Source organism: Nipponia nippon, unplaced genomic scaffold, assembly GCF_047370975.1.
Source record: "Nipponia nippon isolate SJK-2023a ecotype South Korea unplaced genomic scaffold, ASM4737097v1 scaffold_3, whole genome shotgun sequence".
Taxonomy (NCBI): Eukaryota; Metazoa; Chordata; class Aves; order Pelecaniformes; family Threskiornithidae; genus Nipponia; species Nipponia nippon.
This window is the reverse complement of record NW_028262347.1, coordinates 97993501-98014901: the sequence shown is the minus strand read 5'-3', so window position 1 is coordinate 98014901 and position 21401 is coordinate 97993501. Positions and strand designations below refer to the sequence as shown.

The 21401-nt window shown below is 38.7% G+C and overlaps 1 protein-coding gene across 2 annotated transcripts in view; it reads left to right on the top strand.

Annotated features, from left to right (window-relative positions):
* The window catches only part of SH2D4B (SH2 domain containing 4B), a 116144-nt gene that overhangs the window by 40718 nt on the left and 54025 nt on the right, over positions 1-21401 (top strand). Inside the window, exons 1-3 of one of the 2 annotated variants that reach the window (XM_009467803.2) lie at positions 4352-4535; positions 18218-18377; positions 19494-19641. In XM_009467803.2, coding sequence (XP_009466078.1) covers positions 4352-4535; positions 18218-18377; positions 19494-19641 — 492 coding nt within the window. Of the gene's footprint in view, positions 1-4351; positions 4536-18217; positions 18378-19493; positions 19642-21401 lie in introns of those variants that run through there. The other variant, XM_087764171.1, reaches the window with a different exon arrangement.

Below are 21401 nucleotides of genomic sequence, written 5' to 3'. Positions count from 1 at the left end.
TTTATTTTGCAATAAAAAGTTTTATTTTGTGTTTTGTCTGAGTTATCTCCTATTCCTCAGCTTTCTGACTCTGGGTTGGCTGGAACTGCAAAGCTCGTCCATTACAAAATAAGAGCTAATCCTAGAAGTAGCAAGAGTTTTTAAAGTAGGTTTGGTGTTTCTTGTTGGGCCTCAAAGATTTTCCAAATTTTCTGAGAAATCAGGAAAGTTCATGATAACGTCTTCATGATGATTCAGACTATTCATTTGGAATATTTATGGAAAGGCGACCTATAATGAGAATCACTGTCTACTAGGTTAAAAATCCAGTCTTGGATTTGCATGGGATACCGCTGGGAACATTTCATATACAGACAACAGGTTCACTGAGATAGCCAAGAGAGAAGCAGCCCTTTTATCTCTTTAACAGGACCATGTTTTCAGTGAAGGGAAAAATTGTTTTCTAGCAGACAGACAGTTCCTCTCCCTCTGACAGGGTAGGTTTAGAATTGGAAATTCTGTTCTTGGTTATGCAAGGAAATCTGTGACCTCTCTTTTTGACTTTAACTATGGTGAGTGAGTGTTTTCTTGAATTTTTGATTGTCAGATATCTCTCTTATATGAGAGTCTGTTAGTTTTTACCTGAGGTCATTCTAGAGATCATCATTCATAAAGGAATCAAGTGCCTGGCTTTTAGTGAAGAGGGTGAGCAGGAAGCGAAGTTGCACAGATGCCTGTGTCTCGCTCGACATCCTGAGGCCCCTGTGTGTTATGAGAGTGGGCAGTGAAAGCAGTCTACTTTTAAAGATCACTAAAGGCCAGATGTGGGGAGGGCATTAACATCTATCTATAATGATGCCTCCCACAGGAGGACAAGCAGCGTAGAAAGAGAACGTTTTTACACAAATATTCTTTCATTCTGGAGAAAGGGTCACAGCTAGTCAGGAAGGCTCTTACATTTGGACTGCCAGCTGAGGAAACTGTCTTCTCAAGAAGCTTCATCACAGTGGGCAGGAAAGCAAGTGGAGAGGCTTGGAAATAAATGGGTCTAGAAAAAGAATGAGGGGGAGAATTTTCCTGCAGTCCATCTTCTCCATGATGGTTACTACAAGGAGGCAAATGACTACATTTTGTGTAGTCAGTTTTTTTTTATTCCTTGCACTGCATGTTTGGGGTCATTCTGCCTGTATCAGAGGGGTCATTTAATTGTTTTCTAATAGGTCTTCAAGAGTATTTCTTCAGAGAGGAGAAATGTGATTCTGAAAGGATTTTGTCAGATGCAGAAGAGATTTGAAGTACTGGAATGGTGGTTAGTGACTACACTTCGTTGTCTGAATTATTTATTGCTCCCTAGCGCTTCTAGTCTGGTGAGAGTATATGGAAGTTGGGCCTGCTGTCAAATTCTTTCATATCCTGCAAGGTGCTCAGCATAGACAGGTTGGGTGTTGCCATCTAATGAAGGAGCTTTAGCTCCTGATGAAGCCAACAGGCTAGGCCTAGTTTGGGCCAAATACCTCATTGGCCCAAAATATTCAAAGCTTGTATTTCTGGGAACACCATGCACCATTAGTCTTTTCGGATAAGTGCAACATCGGATGGTTTCTCAGCCATGCCTAGTATTTACTTAAATGACTGAGGTTCTGTATACCTTTGGGATCTGCAGCTAGGTAACCATCTCTCTCCTTCCATTCACTCCACTTACAAATAGTTATCAAATCAAATGTTAATTAGTAAGGGAAAGAAAGGGACCAGTGAAAACACTTGATTCTTCCCATTGGTACTCTTGGATTTTCTACCCCAGAAAGAAATTTAAATCTTAAACTTAGCTACCAGCGAAAGCAAAGGGAGGGAGCTGATGAAAAACTAACACCCATGTAAGAGTTCGAAAACCAAATGTTCTGAGGCAGAGTATTTTTATCTTGGACAAGAAACTAATGGCAGACTTTATGATGTATCTTTCTACTTCTGTTGGATGTTGGCTTTTGTCAGATAGACTATTTCTTTATCTTCCTTATTTCCCCTTTCCATTTCCACAATTTTTTATTTAGGGGTTGCTACAACCCAAAGAAGAAAAGCTATGATAGAGGAAGTTGATCAGATTTGTTGCTGTGATTAGATGATAACACTTCCACATGTAATTTAAAAAAAAAAAAATTCCCACACAGATTAATTCTACTTGATCATTTGATTACCATTCTCAAATATTTTTGTGAATAATCTTCAGGCAATGAGTTGTTTGTGAAGTATTCATTTCATCTCCTTGCTCTTGCTTTTTTTGTTGTGTGATCGCTCACTGAACATTACCAGTAGTTGCCTGAAAATCCGTTTGTGTGCTGTCTCGTATCTTATATCTCCACTTCTGCAGCTAAATGCAGTTCAGAAATTGTTCTTCTTATCATGCTTAAATGCACATAATCCTTGATGAAGAGTTTGTTCTTTGCACTGTGATAGCTTCTGATCAGGATTTGATTTCTGTTCTGTGAAGTCAACTAAAATAAAATAAGAAAGATGACAAATCGGTAGAACAGCAAAACTGCTTGCCCGGAAGCCTTTGCAAAGGCGAGTCTTTTTCAATTAGTGCCAAAATGTGGAGCTACAGCTCTAATATAATTGAATAAAACCAGAGAAACAAAAGTCAAACCCCCCAGGCTCTACCCTTTCTATACCTGCCCAAGTAAAACAGAAGAAAGAAGCAGTAACAAAGTCTTTCTAACCCTAGGTTTTTTTTCTTGCCAAGCTGTATTTCTTAAAAAATAAAAATAATTAAAGCATTTTATTTTAGGAGACAAATATCTGTACATAAGAGAGAACCTAAATCACAGACTAGCATGCATGTGAACTGAACTCTGTAAAGCCCAAACATGATGGGTTCTGAAATACTGTTTCAGCTGAAGGCATCATTCAATTATAATTTTTGGATTCATGCTTCTAGGTGATACAGTGTCTTCTCTTGAATTTCAGTTTAGATCAGATGTATTTTCTGCCTAAATTAAGATGACAGCATTTTGCATACCTCAAAAGAATGTTACATGAATAGATGCATTAACACTGGAAGTTTTTGAATACGAGGATCATGAAAGTCATGTAAGAGTTTGACAGATACCTACTTATAAAGCAGGTTTCTTGTGAGGAAATACAGATCTGCTTTTGCTCTTCATTCTTTTGTAAACATCATGCAGTGGGATGCAGCTCAGCCTGCAAATGCGATCTGTGTTTTCTTATGACTCTGAGTGGCCACATCTTGGTTCTCCTGAGAAGATGGCCTCCTTCCCACAAAGTGCCACTGCTCCCTGGAGGGGCTGGACCCCTGCTCAGTGAAAGCTGGCTCCGGAATCCAGAGGGTTCGGTTTTTGGTTTTTTTGTGTGTTGTGGGGTTTTTTTATGTAATTAAGTGACCGTTGGTCCTGGTACTGAAATAATATTGTTTTACTGATTTTGGTAAAACTCTCTTACGTGGTGAAAAGCCACAATTTGCTTGAAGAACAATATTGTAACTTTCTCCAGTCACAAAGTGGAACATGAATTAACAGCAGGACTTGCAATAGTCTGCATGAACTGCTGAGAACTTACTCTTGTTTAATTAATATTAATTTACTATTTATAAAGTGATAACAAGATTCTTGTGGCTTTTGTTACATCTGCTTTTAATTTTAGAGGCATCTTAATCAGTTTGCTGCGTGACAATATATGTCAACACCAGGTAAATAGGACCTCCAATATGACCTACCCTGTTGAGACTAGTTAACAGGCTAGACTGGGAAATAATATGCAAACTTGTTTCTCCTCTTATCAGAAGAGATCAGTTCCCAAAGTGACATAGATATTGTTGGTGTAGGTGATACCTTTAACCATGACATCACTTTAAACCCCTGGGCAACAGTTACACCCTTTGGAGTGTATTGCTGCTGAAGAGAATCACTTGAGCTGAAACTCTGAGTCTTTCTCTACATTGAATTTTCATCTGCTCAAGGGAGCAAAGCTGATGGGTTCAATGAAGAATCCCTTATTTTTACCGGCTTGCAGTCAGGAGCACTGAAGTGACTTTTTTTTTTTTCTCCTGGCCTTTTAATTTTTTTTTCCTTATTCTTGTCTGTTCCTCCCCCTTCCTTTCACTTGACACCTGTCCCTACCTTTGGAGGATGAGATAAGCAGAGAACTCCATCCCTGTAAGAGACGAGGAGCAGAATATGCCTGCACAAAGAGGTTCAGAGCAAGAATCAAACCTCTCCTGGGCAGGCAGGTGTGGGAGACCCCCTTTGCTGCAGGTTGCTTTCTGGAGTGCTGTCGGTGAGGTTTTGTCGCTGTAGTGAGTATAATTGGAAGCAGGTTTCTTTTTCTTTTTTTTTTGGTTTTTTTTTTTGTTTGAGTAGTCATGCTGCAGCAAATTTTGCGTGATATGTATATTGACCCTGAGCTCCTGGCAGAGCTGAATGAAGAGCAAAAGCAGATCTTGTTCTTCAAAATGAGAGAAGAGCAGCTGAGGCGCTGGAAGGAGAGGGAAGAAAAAGCACGAATGGAGGAGGCCGTGCTGAGAAAGACAGCGAGGCGCAAACAGAGTAAGATTTGTGACCTCCTTTATACTTAAGAGCTGGGGATGGTGGGCATGCATCTGGAAGAGATTACAAGGAAGAGTGCTATCTGTCCCCATAGGCAAAAAGACAGTCTGGGGCAGCAAAAGCACCATGTTCCTGCTCCTTGTCTCTCAAGGCTGGTTCTTTCTCCAGGGGAATAGTTTAGTATTGGAGTAAGGGGAATCACTTTGAAGTGCCTCTTTCAGTCAGGAGTCACTGCTCCTGTTCCCTCAGATGTACCATGACCAAGTTTCCCTTCCATTCCTAAGGCTTTTTTCTTCACCTACCATCCCCACACCTCACCCTCAGTCAGGCAAAAGGCAGTCTTGCCTGTGCTGTTGATGTTTCTTGACTTGGCATTAAATATTTCCAAGTGGCTGGAGTAGGAGATAAATTAATGAATTTGAGCTTGTTATGAAGGGCTATTTGTGAATAAGATGTGATGTCAAAAGAGCCATACTGTGTAAGATTAAATTTCAACTGTACTAGTAAACACTCTCCAAGAGATTATGTCTAGGGAATAGGATAATAGTGGGGCAAGCATGTAAAAAAACCCAACAACCAAAACCAAAAAAAGAAAAAAACAGAAATGTGTTTTCATGCAATGTGTAGTTAAACTATGGAGCTCCTTCCACTGGCTGTTATGGCTGCTAAATGTGTGTGTTGACTTAAAAAGCAAATAAGCAAAATCATGGAAGAAAACATCAAAAAAGAACTTCTCCAAATGTCATTTCCAAGTGTCTGTTCTTGGGTCCAAGTGGTTTGGATTAAACAGAAATACTTATTTCCTTGCTCTCTTCTCTGAACAAGTGGCTTCCAACTCCTTCCCCATTCACAGCATGAAGTTGTTAGGCTGATGCAAGATAGAAAACATTTTCGTCTTGGAAATGTAGTTGCGGTGATTCCTCGCTCAGCAAGGAACTGTCACAGACATATGTCAAACACTCTTTTCCCTGTGAAATGCCAAGGGTCTTATCCTATCTTTAAATCTGTTAAAACTTGAATATTCAAAATTTCTAATAATTTTGGGTAGCTGATTTTGAGAAAGCGCTCTAATAGCTATGTGACTCTGCAGTTGATGTTTAAAGTGTTGCTCTTCTTAACACGCCCATGGTAGAAAGCTTTCCTTGGAGCACCTCAATACAGATAGATTATTGGATTCAATGGTCAGACTTCTTAAAATGTTTAAAGCCTCTGAACCCTACGAAGTGCCCATTAAATAGTTAACAATTCTAAGACTATATGTTAAAGAAACATATTTCAAAGCAAAACTAGTTTCCAAGGCTCACTTGAAGCAAAGACCCTTATGAAATGACTCTAGAGTAAGGCTACTCTACGACAGCCTTAAAATGAAAGGGGAACATTCAGAACACCCTAATCAGCTGTAATAGGCGTTTAAAATGTTCCCTCACAGATGGCAAGGTGGACATTGGAAAACCTCATTCTGTTTAATTTCTGTTTTCTTCATATTAGTGTTCTTACTGTGAACAGCACTCTCTTAAGAGGGATGGCATCAAAATAGCTTCTCTCATAAAGCACAAAAACGTTGTTCATTTTGATTGATTTGTAGCTGAGAAAAAATTAAAAATGCAGTTCAGCTCCACATACCAAACCAATATTATATCATTGAGATAATCTGTATTATGCTTATTCTTTGAGGTACACAGATGCAGAAAAATCTAACTGCAAAAATATTTATGTGATGATTTGTCACAGTGTTGACACCTAAATTTCCGTATATAAATTATACATTAAATCTGTTCAGGTTCCTACTACAGGAGACCATTTTCTGGGTAATTAATTTTCTGATTTATAAAGAATAAGAGAAAGGAGAGCAGCAGAGTAACCTATAGATTATACTTGCTCTGACAAAAGTATTCACAAATACACATGGAGTTAAATTTCACAATAGCCCATTTCCATTTTACCTTCTTAAATTGCCAATTTAATGTATTGCTTAGGTTTGACTTTTGCCCACTGTTAGAAACTTTCTACTTCCTTCAGAACTGTACTAAAGAACTGATCTTACTGATTTTTTTGTGGAGAGAACTATTAGATTTGCAAGTCAGGCATTTGGTTCTGCTGACAATATATTTTGACTTCCATGAACTCATGTGGGCCAGAGTTACAAAAAATAACTTCCATCTCTCAGGCATGCCGGTCATTAACTATACAGATACTTGTAACTGACTTCTACTGTACAGTTCCATAATATGATGGTAAATAGTCTCATAGTGGAGCTAGTTTCTTGTGGGGAAAAAAAAAAAAAAAAGGTAAAAAAAGTCAACCCGAAATTATGGGTGTAAGATAGGAATTACTGTGCAGTATTTTTGCCTATATGACTCAAAGGGTCAGAGTAGATGACTGTAATAATCCTTGCTTATCTTTTTTTTTTTTTTTCCTAAAAGACATTTGGCATCAATATTTTTTTGAACCTTGAAGCTGCTTAGTTTTCAGTTTCCACTGATGTATAAGCAAATTTCTGGACATTCTCCCCCCGCTACACAGCACAGAATATGGAATATTTTTATTCCTGTTTAAAATTAGTGGCTACCAGGAAATCTAGAACTACCACAATTACATGTTCTTTATTCCTTTGAAACTGAGGAATTTGAGCAGTTTCATCTGCAAGGTTGGGGTTTTTTTACACTCTCTACTGCGTGACACAGGTTTTACGTTTGTGGTATTTTGTTGAAGCCACGAGTTACTCTGGCATTATGGAGATCTTTGTAGCCTGACATATAGTAGAAAACAGAGTGTTGTGGCTTAACCCCAGCCAGCAACTAAGCACCACGCAGCTGCTAGCTCACTCTCCCCTACCTGGTGGGATGGGGGAGAGAACCGGAAGAGTAAAAGTGAGAAAAGTTGTGAGTTGAGATAAGAACGGTTTAATAATTGAACTAAAATAAAGTAAAATAGTAGTAGTAAAAATAATGATATAATACTATGTTAATAATAATATACAAAGCAAGTGATGCACGATGCAATTGCTCACCACCCACTGACTGATGCCCAGCCCGTCCTTGACCAGCGGTTCCCCCCTGCTCCCAGCCAACTCCCCCCAGTTTATATACTGAGCATGACATCATAAGGTATGGAATAGCCCTTTGGCGAGTCTGGATCAGCTGTCCCGGCTGTGCCCCCTCCCAGCTCCTTGTGCACCTGGCAGAGCATGGGAAGCTGAAAAGTCCTTGACTAGTGTAAGCACTACTTAGCAACAACTAAAACATCAGTGTGTTATCAACGTTATTCTCATACTAAATCCAAAACACAGCACTATACTGGCTACTAGGAAGAAAATTAACTATCCCAGCTGAAACCAGGACACAGAGGTGAGACTTTAATATCTCTAATGTTGTGCTGAGTTTCGGAAGTTTTCTAGTTGACAGAAAAATGCGTATTTTTTTTGGGAATACAACATAACATTTGTATAAAATAATTTTTTACTAATCTAATCGGAATTATATTTATAGGACTACCTTTCACATCCTTCTGTTTTCCTCATAGTTTGAATAGCTACACATGAAAACTTTGCCCCACCTCTTTGGGATGGGAGAGGGTGAGACAGAACAAAAGGAATTAATGACAATGCACACTTCTCTAATTAAAAATGCTCCAGAAAGTGCTTGGGCTTGATCTGGAGTCCTATACCTCAGTTGGCACAATTCTCCATCAGTTCAAGAGCTTACTTGCAATGGTACTTGTGTACCCAGCAGCATAGCTAAAGGGGTGGATTTTTCAAAACAGAGCAGTGATTGTGAATCCAATTTTGATTTTCTACAGTGATTTGAGGATGAAGGGTTCTTGTGCAAGGTTTAGATGTGTTGTCTTACAGAAACCACAAGTACAGAGTTGGCGAGGAAAAAAGTGGCATAGGTCAGATTGGCCTTGTGCTAGAGTTAAAATCATCAGCAGGTTTAGGGAATGCTCGTCATTTTTTAATTGTTTGGAAACTAACTAGCAAAGACTCAAAATCTACAGTGATTTTTATAGAAGTGCCACTGAATGCAGATTGTCCATAGATGTCCTATTCAGTACTATGAAATTTGCTTCTTAGAAAACAAGACCAAGTCCAAACCATGAAATAAGACGTAAGTTGTTGAGAGTGTTTAGCAATCCAAACAGGGTAACAGTCTAGGTGTAATTAGTCTTGTTCTTCATTTCTAAAGAAAATAGCATTAGTCACCTTCAGTAAATGCTAAATTGTCCCTGCTTTTCCATTTGGATTGTTTGGTTTTATGTGTCTTGAGGAAAGGTTAAAATTGAAAGGTGTATCAGAATGAGTCAATGTTAAAGAAATTATTTCACTTCAGGGTTGAATGAAATGTTTTCAGATTATTCAACGGTTTTAATTTCCTTCCCTTTTTAAAAACACAGATCGATGTCTGAAAGGGAGCAATATATAAACATCACTTCAGAATGAAATATTTCCTTTAGAAGATATTGAATAAACTGTTCCCATGTTTTTGCTATTTGTACCTAGCCTACATTTGTACCTTGCCTAAAAATATTAGTAGAATTTGAGCATCATTTGGGTCCTTCCAAAACTGCAGGGTTTAGTGAATTTATTCAACATTAAAAAAAAGTATTTCGTAGCTTTAATTAAATCATGACTGCTGGCTTGTACTGAAAGAGCTTCGCAAGTGAGTTGAATTCTTGGAGGCCCGTCTCCAGTTCATTTATGAATTACTCCTGGGCAGATCTTTCAGGAACATATTTTCATTGTAATAAAACAGGTTGCCTTTTCTTATTGTGCTAAAATCACTAAGGGAAGTCTCCTCAAAATTTCAACATCCCTTTGAGATTTGCTGAGAGTTAGCTGACAGGCAGCTTTGCATTTTGCAAAGAAACATATTTATTTGATTAGGCAGGAGCCCTTTAACCAGTATAGCTGAGTTGGGAGTAAGCGAAGGACCCTGCCAATTTGGATTTTGACTCTGATGCAGTATCCAGAGCTGTCAGCATACCCAAAATGAGATCTCAAAAACTATTGAGCATTAGGTAGCTGAAGGACAGCCGTGTGGGAGGGAAGACAATACTGGTCTGCTGCTGCTTATTCTGACATTTATTCCTTGTGAACTGCAGCTCATGATGTTGAGACAGGAGCTATTTGTAAAGATTCTTATTTACCTGTCCATAACAAGAGTAGCTGGGAGAAAATGAGGTAGGCATCACAGCATGGCTAGAAAATTATTCCTTTATCTAAATGGCATTTGTGTCATTAGATATTAGAAAATCATTAGAGAATAGATAAAGCTATTTGGGAGCAAGTATTTCAAATATCACAAGTGGATGGTTGGAGGATACACCAGTGTCACATATGAAGGCCAGTGAGTGGGTGTGTGTTTCAGTGTGTGTATGAAGGGTGAGGGGGTGTACATGCAGTGACATGTTTTTCTGTGTTTTTGAACTCAGAAATGTATTCCTCATTTATACTAAGGCCTCTGCACACCCTGGTAATGCTTAGCTATGATTTTATCTCCTACAGAGACATGCTCCTGGCAGTGTTCATTGTATCTTTCTCTGTATGATTGGGTATGGGTCTAACCAGAGACATCAGACTTGAGTATTTCTGAAATTTCTGGCTGTATGTGGTCTTGAATTCTGTAGAGCCCTGTCTTGTGTTTCCAGTTCAGATACAACTGAAAAAGTAACAGGAGAACATCAGCGAGAATGTTAGAATAATTTTTATTAGGGGACTGAGCCAACTAATTTGAAGTCATTGGGAAAGTTTTAATGTAACATTCACAAAATGTATAGCAGCTTGTGATATGATGCAGTTTTGTTAGTACTGTATACCTTGGGGCCAGAACTCAGCTGCTCAGCGCTTGTGCTCAGTGTGGCTGTGTAGTGAGGTGTGGTTAAACAGCAGCTCCGAAACTGTCTGTTCACTTCTCCGAACCTGGGGCTAGAAAGAGACCCCCAACCGCGATATGACCTAAATATGTAACACATGGAACAAATCCAGAGGGACTTCTCTGCCCTCCTAGGATTAGCCATAAGTCTGTGTTTTTTAGTCTCGTGTCCTGCCCTGCAGCCGACTTCCCTGTTTTGCAGAAAAGTGACAGCAGAATATTGCTGGCTACATGGGCCTTATTGCACTGGAGGTTTCTTTTGCATGCGTGTGATCCTCAGCGCTCCTGTTGTCTGAGGCATCTGGCATCAGCCGCTTTCTGAGAGAGGCTGCTGGGTTAACTGAGCCACTGGCATGGAGAGCATTCCTGTGTTTCTCTGCGGCATTGCCTTCTTCAGCCTGTCAGGACACAGTGGTGTTAGATGGGCTTTCCTGTACATACTAGTGCTCTGGTAACAATGTGAGGCTGTGACTGTCTGCAAGCTCATGAATACTTGATATAGAAAGAAAGCAGTACTGCGGCCAAGGGGGGAATGAGATTCATCCAAGTTAATTCAATATTTCCTTGCTGATTTTGACAGTTTTTAGCATAAATGACTAAAATTCAAGGACAAAGGCACCAGGTTTTGGTAGCAGGATTTGGAAGACATGGGAAAACTCAATGTATTCAAGTCAGCAGTGGATTTAGCCAGACACTGATGGTGGTTCATTAACCTTCAAGTCCACTCATGTGCTGTGGTGCTAGGAAATCTCGCTGTACTGGTATAGTTCTCCCTGCTTTTGTGGTCCTGTGTGCCTGATAAAAGGAGTCAGTGCAAACCTGCCACGCTACATTAAGTAGGGGAGTCTGGTGCAGAAAGTGACCTATAGTTCTCTGTTCATTCCGTGACAGAGAACCCTTATCCTTCTGCTTTGAGTTTCCAGCAGACCCTGAAGCAGCCATGCAGACTTGTTTTTGTTTATTCTCCAGCAGTGGGAAAACCTGGATGCTTTGTGATAGCTCTGTGTGAGAAACCAAGCCCTGTATATAGCTTTTACTCTTTACAAGAGACAATCAGGATCAGGAATCAGAAATTATAGTGCTGTGTTCTTGACTTTATTTTTTTTATGAAGAAAAAAAAATCAAATTAATGATACTGATGTGAATGCTTTTACAGCTTTTGACTTTGATCTCATGTGTATCTACATTTTTATACTATTTACAGGTCATTAAAGTGGACAGACAAGAGACTACCTCTAGATTATACACGGAGTTAGAACAGCATCTTTAAGAATGAGTTCTGAATGTCATCTCCCAGTTGAAACTGGGAAAATTATAAAATTATTATCTGTAGCAGCATGTCTTGGCCAGGAAGCCAAGAAAATATCTGGGATATACTAGATAGAGACCACATAAATGATACTTCATTTCTGTGTTTCTTTTTTTTGTTTCTTCTTTTTTGGTTTACAATGTGCAAACATATATACACATATTGCCTATAGACATGCCGCGTGATAATGCAAACCCACTTACCTTTGAGTGTTATGTACAGTTATCTTGGCTACATTTGTTAATTACCATAGTCTTATTTGAGAAACTGTTTCCTCCCTTAATGTTTGCTCTCTTGCAGTCACTCTTCTTTTATTTGATCCCACAGGAGTATATTGCAGCATAATTATTTCCATGGTAACAGGCTGTAATTCCATAAACAGAAGATCGAGTTTGTTATATGATCAGGAAGCAGCTGGAGAGCCATGAAGGCTGATTTTTCAGCAATGCTGAGATCCTGCAACCCATATTGATATATTAATGTAAATCAGCTGAATTTCTCCCCCCCCCCCCCCGCCCCGCAAATCCTCCTTTAAATAGAAAGGCACACTACACAGTGTTGAAATTGGAGGGTGTGTAAACTGAAATGTTGAGGGGATGCTTGAGAAGTTCAGAATTTTTCCCCATTTTCTTGTTGTTGTTTTAAGAATTAAAGTGACTGGGTCTTTTGAAGGTATTCCTGGAAGACAGGGGTTCATGGTCCTATGGCTATTAGCAGGGGCAGACCACAGAATCCATTATTGCAGATCTTCAGCTTATTGTGGGATTATTTTCATTACGTTCATCTTTACCACCTAATCATTCTATATGTATTTTAATAGATTTATGGCAGTTAATGTTTGGAAAAGTGCGTTCTGTCCTTTGAACAGTCTCTCAGAAACATATACAGTAATTTCCTAGGTCTTCTCCTTAGAAAGAAGTGAAATTGTGTGTGTGTGTTTGTATTAAAAAAAAATATAATTAGATAAAATATTTGTACTGGGTAAGCTCAAGGAACTGAGAACAGCCTGAACATTCTCATTTTCATCCTGAGCAATGTGCTTCTAACATGTCCTGCAGCTAATGAAACTCTGAATGGAACTTAGGTACCCTGCAGACGATCAAAATTCAAGCTTCTACTTTAAAGAAGCTGTAAAAATTATTTGCTCAGAAAGCCAAGGGTAAAATCTCATGTAAAACACACTGTGCTTAGACCAAAGTATACCAGATGTCTAAACTCCAAAAGAACAAAAAAACTCAACCCTACAAACACACCAAACTCCACAAGCTATGGTTTATCTCTGAATGACAAAAGTCGATCAGGCTGATCAGCTTGATGTCGGCAGTGAATGCTCATGCAGCCTATTTCAAATGCAGAATAAGTTTCAGGAGCCTTTTTCTAGTGCAGAGAGAGAAAAGAAAAGGAGTACTTTCTAAAGAGAGAGTCAAAGGATATTTATATGACTACAAAGCTTTCCAGCGAGTGAGAAAGGAGAGTCAATTGCTATTGCAGAGATCTGTAGCTTCCAAGCAGGAGAACTATGGTGGGAAGCCCAGCCTCAGAGAAGCAAGACTCTTCATGGAAATAGCAGACTCTTTTGAGAAAGTTTAAGCAGACTTTTAATACCATTCCATGTTTCTGAGATTATAGATCAGTGATCTTCTAATTTCTGAATTTACACTTGACATAGCCTGCAATACTCTCTATGATACAAAGGCATTCGGGCTTACTGGCACTCTATAATTTTGCTGGACTAAGCAGGCAGACTGTGGCTAAGTGACAGCACAGCTGGGAGACTTGACACCAAATCAGGCCTCTAATCATCCTTGGAGTAGTTCCCTTGTAAACACTGGAGATGGATCACAAATGGGAATTGTTGGGGATGCTGTAACTGTTAAAGCAATGACGAACAAGCTTGGAGGAAGGAAGCTAACTCCAGCAATATTCCACTTGCTCTGATGACTGTTATTTTTAAAGCACTTTTAATTAGAAGCATGTGTGAAAATGAACCCAGATATAGCCCAAAACTGTCATTTAAAAAACAAAACAACACAACACCCCCCCCCCCCCCCAACACAACCCAAAAAACCATAAACCCTCCCAACCCAATCTGTGGTTCTGCTCCTCTGTCCTGATAAGCAGAGGCAGCGTAAGGCCCAGTTTTCCTTTGTGTAACTCCACTTGTTTTAAGCCTTAGTCACAATGTGAAAGTCTGAGCTGATTGGAATTGAAGCCTGATTTAGCCTGAGCATTGCATGCAGCCAGGATTCCCCCTCCCATGCACCTTCAGGTGCTGCTTTCTTTCTCTTCCAAGGTGGCGGGCAGTGTTCGTATTTTCTGGCAGCATTCAGCTGTGGCAGTAAGGATACCCTGCCTACACCAGGGACTTCCTAACGGTAGCACAAAGGCCAAGAGCAGCCTGTGGTGCTGTATAGGACAACTTATGGTTGCACTCCAGCACTGTGTGTGTGTGTATGAGATTAGTAGTGCTGCTGGTAGAGACTAATAATTCTTATAGGTGAGAGCCTTGAGTTTACTATTGCTTTCTAGGGCATTGGTTTATACTTTCATTGCTGTTATAGAATTGACTGCATAAATACAAACAAATAGAAAACATGATTTGGTATTATTTTTGATTGTGTGTGTTTATATGTGCAAATTTGTGTTGCTGTTGGTTCAGGCTGTAAGTCTCCAAGAAAGTTTTCACTGTGATCCCTTTGTGCTGCAAATTTGGGATACCTGATTTTGCATTTGTCTGGAGAAAGGAGCAATATCCAGAAACCAGTTTGCTGGTCTCAAAGCAGTATAGACATAGGTTTAGGGGAACTCCATGGGAGATACTAATTCATGGAGGAGCTACAGGTGAAAAGAACTGCAAGAATTAATGTTGCCTTCTTGTGGTGCTACAGAGTTGTTTTAGACAAAAAAAACTGGTAGAATACTACAGCTGATAAATCGTTGGTCTGAAGAGTACAGATGGAAAAGACTTGGTAAATTATTCAGTACATTTTCCTGATAAAGCAGGGTTTGTTTCTAAAACACTTTCATTTCTACACTCCAATCCAGACTAATTTTGATGTCCACTGCTTCCTAATGGTACTTATTTGCAGCCTGCCACAGTCTCTCCAGGAAAAGAAAAGTACTTTTGTGGTCAAGGCACAAGACTGGGACTCAAGAGATTTAATTTTTATTTCCTGGCTCTGCGTTAGGCTTTGTGACTGGGCACAGAAGCTGGCTTCTGAAAAGGAAACACGAGGTTCCCTTGCCTCTTTCTCACCTAGTTTTCAAATTTGTTTAGTCAGAACCTGTCTCTTCCTTTTTGATTTAGTTAAATTTTTCTATTTCTTTTTTTTTCCTATTTCTGTTTCATTTGGAAATAGTGTGTTAACAAAGTATCTTATTTTGCAGAAAAATGGAATATTTGAGAGGCATCTTAAAGCAGAAGTTATTTTATTATAATGAGCCCTCAGTGGTGGTAATTCTCTGCTTTCAAAGCAGACAACACTAGTTTCCTAAAAATATTAAGGCAAGTAATTTTCTGTACTTTCAGCTCAGATCTTGCAACTGGTTCTACAGTTTAAAAGTGCAAGCCAAGTATCATTAACCTAGAAGAGCTGACACTGACCACTCTGAACTTGATTCTGCAGGCTGCAAAGACTTTTTGTATGGCAGGAATTCCATTTTCACAGTGCCAGATTTTCTCCCTGAGCTGCTTATTTCTTTTCCTGCACGCTAATTTTTTAATGTTATTCTGTGCTAAGAAACTACCAAGTTTTATGATCAGATTGTACAGTAAAGACCATCTCAAACTTTATGGGAGCATAGGTTTAAGGGAAGATTTGCATCGGAGTAATTTCTTGAAGTAGAATAAAAAGGGTGGTTGGATGTGAAAAAGACCTTGTCTTGTTCTAAAGAAAAACCTGAATAAAGGCATATGTCCTCAAATTGAATTGTTTTAAAATTGTACATGTGGGGGTCTGCCTGTTTAATGACGAAGCTTAAAATTGCCAGATTTTTTGATACTGCTATTATCTTTCAACTTGAACGATGGATGCGTATACAGTAGTATGCTGTATTGTAGTATACAGTAGTTAGTGCTGAACCAACAATATGTTATACTGATATTTTCAAAAGAGTTTATACATCTACTGTCTATAGCTTTAGAAGAGAGATCCGTTGTTTTAAAAGGAAGAAAGAGAACAATTTCTCAAGACATGTCTACAAATCATTTGTTTTGTGGGGCTGAGTGGTAATGGATAAGCTGTGCCTCTGAGAAACGTATTAATAACTCTTTGGCACAGAAAACCTGGAAAGAAGCAAAGATAAAATTTGTCTGCTTACCTGGAAAGGGGTTTTTTTATTCTCTTTCCATCTGATAAGCTCATAAATGAGCAGAAGTAGTGAAGTTGTCTCAGAACAGTAGAAATATTTGGTATCTGCCAGTTATGATACCAGTAAATTAACATGAAGCATGTTGTTTGAAAAGTTTTCTTTAAAGTACTAAATAAAGGGGAACAACTAGGGTATCCAGATTCCTCCCAGGAAAGAGGACATGGGCCACTTCTAAAACAAAAGCGGCCATTGGTTATGTGGGATCAATACTCCTGGGAAATCATTCCAAACTTCTCCAGGTACTTTACCATGAAATGCAGTAGGTGAAAACCTTGCAGGCAAATACTGGTATGGCCAGTCAGTTCTCAGCAGATGGTGTTCAAATGCCATATCCAAAAAATACGGCATAGATGTTGTGCCGACTGGAACACAGAAATGTGCAGAATAGGAACCACAATAAAATACATTCACATTTATAACCTGAGACGTAATCTGATAGACTGTGAAAGAGCAAATGCTTTTGAGAGTTATTGAAGGAAAACATTATTAGCTTAAATTTCCATCCCCCCCTGAAGTCAGTACCATTAGGCCAACACTGGGAATTCGTATAAATCACATTTTCAAATTTGATATAGAATATTAGTTTTCGGAGAGATCCGATATGTTCGTTGTCTTCACTTCATATTGTCAACACTTGGGAGTGTGGGTTGGCACTGGCACTGCCTGCTGTCAACAGCCCTGCTTCATTCCCCCCTGCAGTTTTCTCTCTTCAGTCTGGGATGTCAAAAATGCTTTATTGATTGTGTATCAGGAAACTTAATCTGATTAAATGGATACCATCCTATTGCAGAACAACGGGTAGTTGAAGGTGAGAGTAGCTAAGCTGATGCTAGTAGAGAAAGATGTAGAAAGAGCGGAAGCAAAGACTGGCCATTCAAATAGGACCAGGTTTCTTTTAACTCTTACGGGAACATCAGAGAAAAACTACCTAGGAAAATGGTGGACTGTCCATTTCTTCATGTTTTCAAATGAGACAGGATGCCTTTTAGAAGCTATGGGGCCATGCACAATTTATTAACCTCAATATTTGGGTAAGAGGGTGAAATCTAGTAGACTGTAATATACAGGGAGTGAGATGAACTGCTGAGCCTTTATGGCCTTTTAGTCTGTGTTTGTTAAAATAAATCCATTGTCCATCTTGGCAATGGTCTTTGTGGTGGAATCTCCCTTTGTGAAGAACAGTTTCAACAAATTGGCAAGAAATAAAACATAAAAATGGATGCATAAGAGGTGTTTCTACCAACTCCTTATTATGAACCTCTAAAATGCCTAAAATATCTGTGAGTTATACATATAAAAGCAGAAGGAAAAGACCAAACCACACTAAGTCAGGTAGTGTATAAGACTATGAAAATGTATTCAGCTAGGATCTAATCTAGTGCCCTTTGTAGTCAGCAGGAATCCTATAGCTGATTCTTGGACACAAAGGTTGACCAAACGTAGTCTATTTTGTAAAGAGCATGCAGGCTTTTTTGGTGTTCTTAAAATCACTCTGTCAACACAGTAACAGTAGATTTTTGCACAGTGTCTTTCATGAAAACTGAACCAGAAACTTAATCCCTTTCAATTGCCTACCTGAACAGAAAAGCTTCTGCAGTGTTGAGTGTTGTGCTCTGAGGCTTTCTGAAACTCCTTCTTCACACAGTGGGAGCAGGAAATTCCTGGATTTTTTGCAGGGGTTCCAGTGAAGTCCCTTTATGCTCAACACTTGACATTCTCTGTGTGCATTGCTAGTCACGTAACGTCACTGGTTGTTGTTGTTGTCACTCCATCTATTTTTCCATTCTCTTCATTCATCCCTTGCTGAGTGAGGCAAGCAAATATAACAGTTGAAAAGGGATCATAATACCTAAATTCTGGGAAATGCACGTCAGAATTATTCCTTATTTTTGTGGGACAGTGAGTCTTTAAAGATTGTGTGATCTGCAGTGTGAAAACCCTTTTTTGTCCCCAGTGTGGTAGATTGGTCAAATCTGAAGATTTCATCCAACCTCTTAGTAATATTTTATTCTGAATTGTAAATTGCAAGCTTAATGTTTAGAAATTGCATATTTTCCATCTTTTCATCTATGTTTATGTAAGAATTTGAGCCAGTATTTATATTTTTGGTTTGGTTTTGGTGGCTATTGCAGGTAATGGCAAACATGTGCAGTGGCTACGTGGGAAGGATGGTGAGGTCTGGGTCTGGGTTATGGGAGAAGCCCCAGGTGACAAGCCGTATGAACAGATATCAGAGGAGCTAATAGCAGAGCGAGCCAGGCAACAAGCACAGAAGGAGGCAGAAGAACTATGGTGAGGATTTAAGAATCTGAATTCAGGGTCCACTTGGCATAATAGGAGACATGGCCTTGTAGAAAGGTGGCAGGTAATGGTGGGTAAAACCGGTAAGTACGTTTTGTGAACATTTGCTTTCACTTGCTTTGGCAATTTTTCAGCACATGAAAAATGTAATTTTATTTTTATTGAATACTGAAAAACAAAACCCCTCTTTCATAAAAAAAATGAAGCAAACGTTTTTCTCTTGGGGAATTTCGTTAAACCATTGACCAGTTTGTAAATAAATAAATATGAAACAATCTGGTTTTGAGATTATTAAATTAGAAATGTTTGTTGTATCACACATCTATGCCCACAATGGGGATTTGGTACATAAAATCCTTTTCAAAATTGGTTTTATTTGCATATTGCTTATATTAATTCTTATCCCAGCAGTTCAGAAACTGATTACATAAAGTGCCATGCTGGTGTTTCCAGCAGGGCCTTTTCCAGCTTTGGGAGAGATTCAAAAGTGTTTTGATGCTTGATATTGTTAGGAAGTAGGCCACCTGCCTCCTGCACTTCCTTTTTCAGTGCAGCACTGAAAAGCGACAGTTTAAATATCAGATTATTCTATATTATTCCTTTTCATATGAGATTCTCCTTGCTTATAGTGATTGCATATTTAATCAGGGATTAAAAGCTTCAACCTGTGCTTTGTGTTTCTTTTACACTGTCAGTACTAATAAACAATCTAGTGTAAGAATTTGGCAGAAATTTGCATTGATATTTGAGACACAATAAATTCCCAATCATGCTTTGCTAGACTGACAGAAAAATCTATTTTTTCAGCCAAGGAAGGAAAAATATAGGGTATGACTCAAAGACATCCAAGAAGTACTTCTCTAATTTAGAAGGTGCTATTTTAATTAGTCATTTATCAAAAATTGAAAATGTCTGCTTTCTGAATAGTTTCCTCAAATCTAATTTCTGGTAGGTCTCTTGTTAAATACATTTTAATTCTTTCCTTGTATATTTCCATGAAGTCTTATGGTAATTATTTGTTGCAACCAGTGAGCAAGTATTGATCCTCAATTAAAAAAAAAAAATCAGTGTCTGAAATTATTTTTATTTTCAAATTCTTTTCTGAAGGAGACAAAAGGAGGCTGAAATTACAAAGAAATTCCGGGATGCTATGGCTCAAGAAAAAGCCAGAATAGTGGCAGAAAAATGGAAAATAGAAATAGAAGATCGGAAAGCTGCCAAATTGGAGGAGGAAAAAATTCAGGAGGAACTGAAGGTTTGCATAGAATAATTTAGCTTTTTTTAATAGTGTTTTGGTATAGATTCAAAGTTCTTGTCACCTTCAGTGCATGTTTATTAATAAGCTTTAAAACCCAGAGTTGTAATTTTTCATCGTGGAATATACAAATAAATACATGGTGTACACTGGAACAGCTGGGTGAGTGATGCGAAAAAATTACATATCTCATTCAAAAGTGTCAGGACAATCAAACTGGTTATTCAGCTCACACATTAACAGAATTGTTCAGTCAGCTGTGCTGAGTGAATCATACTGGGGGAAAAAATGTACAATTGTGAAATGTCTCCTTTTAAGTTAGTTTGCTTGAACATATTCTGTGTATTTTGGATGAGTTGTTCACGTATTTAACTCGAAAATTCTAGTACTACTTTATTGAAGATAATGAGGGGTGGATCCTTCTCCTGCTCAACGTACGGGAAAAGTCTAGTTGGCTTTGCTGGGAGAAGTTCAGTTGCCTGATCTTTATTGACTTCATCATGAATTTTCTATGAGCTCAGTTATAGTATTTTAATGTTTGTTTGAAGTAATATTTTTTCACATTCTCTTGTTGAAAATAACAGTTTGAAAACTAAACAGGAAAAGGAGGCCTCTGTCTACCCTTTTCATATTACTTTATAAAGATAAAAACTTGTTTAAAAATGAGAAAACAAAGTATAATTTGTTTAGGGTGCAGGGAAATTATCACAGTCTTCTGAGTCTGGGATGTGCACGGTGGGACTGCTCAAGATTAGTGAAGCCGGGTTTCCATGGAGAAAGCCTGTAGCAAAATATGACTCCTAGGAGATCTGCATCCAGTAACATCCATCTACATGCCTCTCCCCTGCTGACAGCTTGCTATGTCATTTTTCCCTTCCTGGGATGGTGATTAAAGGTGTGGAAAATGCAGACAGACTCCCCCTTTGTCCCTCTATGATGGGAGGAGTGCTGAAAAACTCAGTATTACATTTATGCAATTTGTTTACAAACTAGAGTCAGCAAGTTACTTGTCATTCTCCAAACTGTGGGACTGGGATTTGAGGGTGGTTATGTAGCACAAAGCAAGGGCAGTTCCTATAGCCTCCTCTGCACAAAGTTGCTGATTTACTTTTGCACAATTAATTTGAATTCATAGGAGAGAACAGGGCCTTTGAAATTTGATGTCAATGAATAATGAAACTATACCTTTCAAGTGCCTTTATTAATGTATGAATAATGAACAGAGCAACTAATTAAATGCTCTTTCCTCTGCTTTCCGGAAAGCAAAGCCATCTTGAGCAAAGACCGGTACAGGCCTGTTCACTTACATCTCTGTGGTTGATTTACAGTGCACTTGATGGGGTAAATGTCCACAAGCTCACTGTTGTTCTTCTGTTTCAAAGAGACTTTTTCAAAAAGCAGAGTGAGCAACTTGTGAGACTTTTAGTGGCCAGCAGCCATAATTTTCTGTGAAGGAAACTAGTCTTTCAGTGGTTGATACAATTTAAAAGGAATGGCACCAAATTCTGCTCATTTTCATATTGATGGAAAGGTAATGTCACAGTGATCTGTGTTCCCACTGTTTCTTGGGAAGTGAGGAGGTATCCTCCATCCAACTGCATGCCTGGTAGGAGCAAGAATTACACTGCTGTAAGTGGGATGAGAATTTGTTTCGGTTTCTACTTTGAATTTCAAATACTAACCTTTGGCCAGGATTTCTTTAGCCCTATTCATAAAGTTGCCAACATCTTTATTTTATCAAAGAAATAGAAACCTTTTCC